This window comes from Tachysurus fulvidraco, chromosome 8 (genome assembly GCF_022655615.1).
Source record: "Tachysurus fulvidraco isolate hzauxx_2018 chromosome 8, HZAU_PFXX_2.0, whole genome shotgun sequence".
NCBI classification, from domain to species: domain Eukaryota; kingdom Metazoa; phylum Chordata; class Actinopteri; order Siluriformes; family Bagridae; genus Tachysurus; species Tachysurus fulvidraco.
In genome coordinates this window covers 26,103,475-26,105,974 of record NC_062525.1, presented here as the reverse complement: position 1 = coordinate 26,105,974, position 2,500 = coordinate 26,103,475, and the positions used below count along the sequence as shown (strand labels likewise).

Sequence of the window (2,500 nt, the reverse complement as noted above, 5' to 3'; positions counted from 1 at the left end):
TATAATGCAGTGTGTGTTTCTCTCTCCACAGACATTCAAGCCTCTGGTAGGAAAAAGTGTTCTGGGCTCCATCACCGCTGTGGAATTCTTCTCCGACAGACAGCTGGACTTCCTGACCGATGACGGTGCATGCCAGCCCTATCAGGTGAGTGTGTGTGTGTGTGTGTGTGTGTGTGTGTGTGTGTGTGTGTGTGTGTGTGTGTGTGTGGCCTATATTTCAGTGCTGTATTTAAAAAGCTGACGAGAGCCTCAGTGAATCAGCCTTGTGTTTACTCAGTAATGCTAGGTAACCTCATACCATGGAACAGTCTCGCCTGCACACAGTTTACATTCGCCTGTCCTCTATGACAGATTCTCCATCTCACTGCAGAGGAATTAGTCCTTTCTTGAGCATTATAACAGCAGGTGATTTTTTTGTCCCTCTGACACACACATTGTTACATCCATAGCCTCCAGATGACAGTGTAAATGGAGCTCCAGCTCTATCGTTCCTCATTGCTCTGCTCTCTCAAACTCCTTAATTATCGCAGTGTTTGGGGGAAAACGAATGACAGCGCACGATGACAGAAGCAAACACATCAGACAGATGGGAAGAGGGAATCTCTGTAGTATTCCTGTGCTGCTTGATTTATATCCACGCAGGGTTTTAGTCCCACTATCTTTTGCACTCTGCACCGTTTCGCTGAACAGATAATGAAAAGCCATCTGCCAGCAAATTCGAGCTCCAGCTCGCTTCCTCTTTCTAAAATGGCCATAACACCTGACTGCACGTAGAAGTGTGCTGCAGCAGATCTCTTACACATCAGCATCATGCACTTCCCCATCATGCCAGTGTCCTTTTATAGGGGTAATTACTGCAGAGGTGTCCCAGCTCCAGCTGACCTTGCTGCTATTAATTATCATTTCACCGATTCTCACCCTTAATCTCGTTCGTGTAGGCAACCGCTTGTAATTTCCTGAGCTGGTGCTGTTTTAAAAAGGAGCGTGGGGAAAAAATGGAGGAGAAATAAACAGCAACTCTGCCATGTGAAGGTTTTTATAACAAATGAAGCAAATCGATGTGTGATGTGCCATCCCCTGCAGGGCCAATTTTAGACCCTGTTTTCATTCGAGTTTCTCCCAGTGCTCAGCAGAACACTATGTTCTTGTCAGACTGCCTGGCCTTTAAAAAAAGAGGCTTGCACATGGACACACACTCTCTCTCTCTCTCTCTCTCTCTCTCTCTCTCTCACACACACACACACACACACACACACACACAAAATCACCACAGCTCCTCGCCGACTCACAATGGATGAGTCTGTAATGTAAAAACTATCAGGCTGGGTAATGAGAGAGCTGGTGAACACGAGACAACATACTGTCTCTGCATCCAGAGGCACAGCATGCACACCACTGGGGAATGTGATCACTCTATAGGACATTACAAGTAAACATGGTGATGACTTTCTCTCTCTCCATCTCAGTACATTAATAATCCAAAGCCTCTAAGATGAACGTTCCTCAGACTCTACTGGTTTGCAGGCTTCAGGAGGAAGGTGTCATCATACACTGTGGCAAGAAGCATGACACCCTCCTGCCTTCACTCCACATTGCACCACTGAAGGGTTGGGGGTTGGTGGGAGGGCTGAACCATTGCAATCTGTTCGGCATAAAGGCTACAATAGAGCCTCTGTGTACGAAGCCAACTGGCTGGAGAGCTGGAGAAGGAAAGGAGAAAGAGGGGGAGGAAAAGGAACTGAGTGTGTGGTTAGGGAGGAAAAAGTGAGCTCTCGTGTTGCTGCGTCAAACCTGAAGAGCACAGGATTATATCCACTTCGGAATAACGCCTCCATATTGTAGAAGAATGTAGAGATGCTTAATGCCACTGTGCCAGGTAGTTACACCACAAGACTGTGTGTGTGTGTGTGTGTGTGTGTGTGTGTGTGTGTGTGTGTGTGTGTGTGTGTGTGTGTGTGACATACATTACACTGGCACAGGCTCAGCCCTGGTACATCACATCCTCATTGTTACAGACACTCATGTTACTGTTGTGACCACATTTACAGCCTGCACAAATAAACAGCACAAAATGTCTTATACTGCATCTGAGGTTTGTTTCTGTACTGAACACGGCGCACTGTCAAGGTGCACCTTATCGTGGAAAGAGCTCTTCTTCCTACACACACACACACACACACACACACACACACACACACACACACACACACACACACACACACACACACCTTTATTACCCCAGCAACAAGCCTTTCTCTCACACACATACATAGTATTGCCATAGCAACAGGAGCCCCAGTATCCATGATGTCAGTGCGCTCCATCCAGATCTATCGGGTAAATGTATGATTTTTTTCTCCTTACGTCCTCCAACATTTTCAGTGATACTGTAATGTTCCTGCTCGAAGCCTTTAGTGCGATTATGACGCGATTATTCCTGATTTTCTCCCCACTTTTCTTTGGAAATTTGTCATTTTGTCTGTGAGTCAATTTTAGCAAA

General features: G+C 46.2%; 1 protein-coding gene across 4 annotated transcripts in view; it reads left to right on the top strand.

Annotated features, from left to right (window-relative positions):
- The window catches only part of jmjd1cb (jumonji domain containing 1Cb), a 113,913-nt gene that overhangs the window by 81,596 nt on the left and 29,817 nt on the right, over nt 1-2,500 (top strand). For all 4 annotated transcript variants that reach the window (XM_047817688.1, XM_047817690.1, XM_047817689.1 and 1 more), the window contains one exon: nt 32-145. In XM_047817688.1, coding sequence (XP_047673644.1) covers nt 32-145 — 114 coding nt within the window. The remainder of the gene's footprint in view (nt 1-31; nt 146-2,500) is intronic.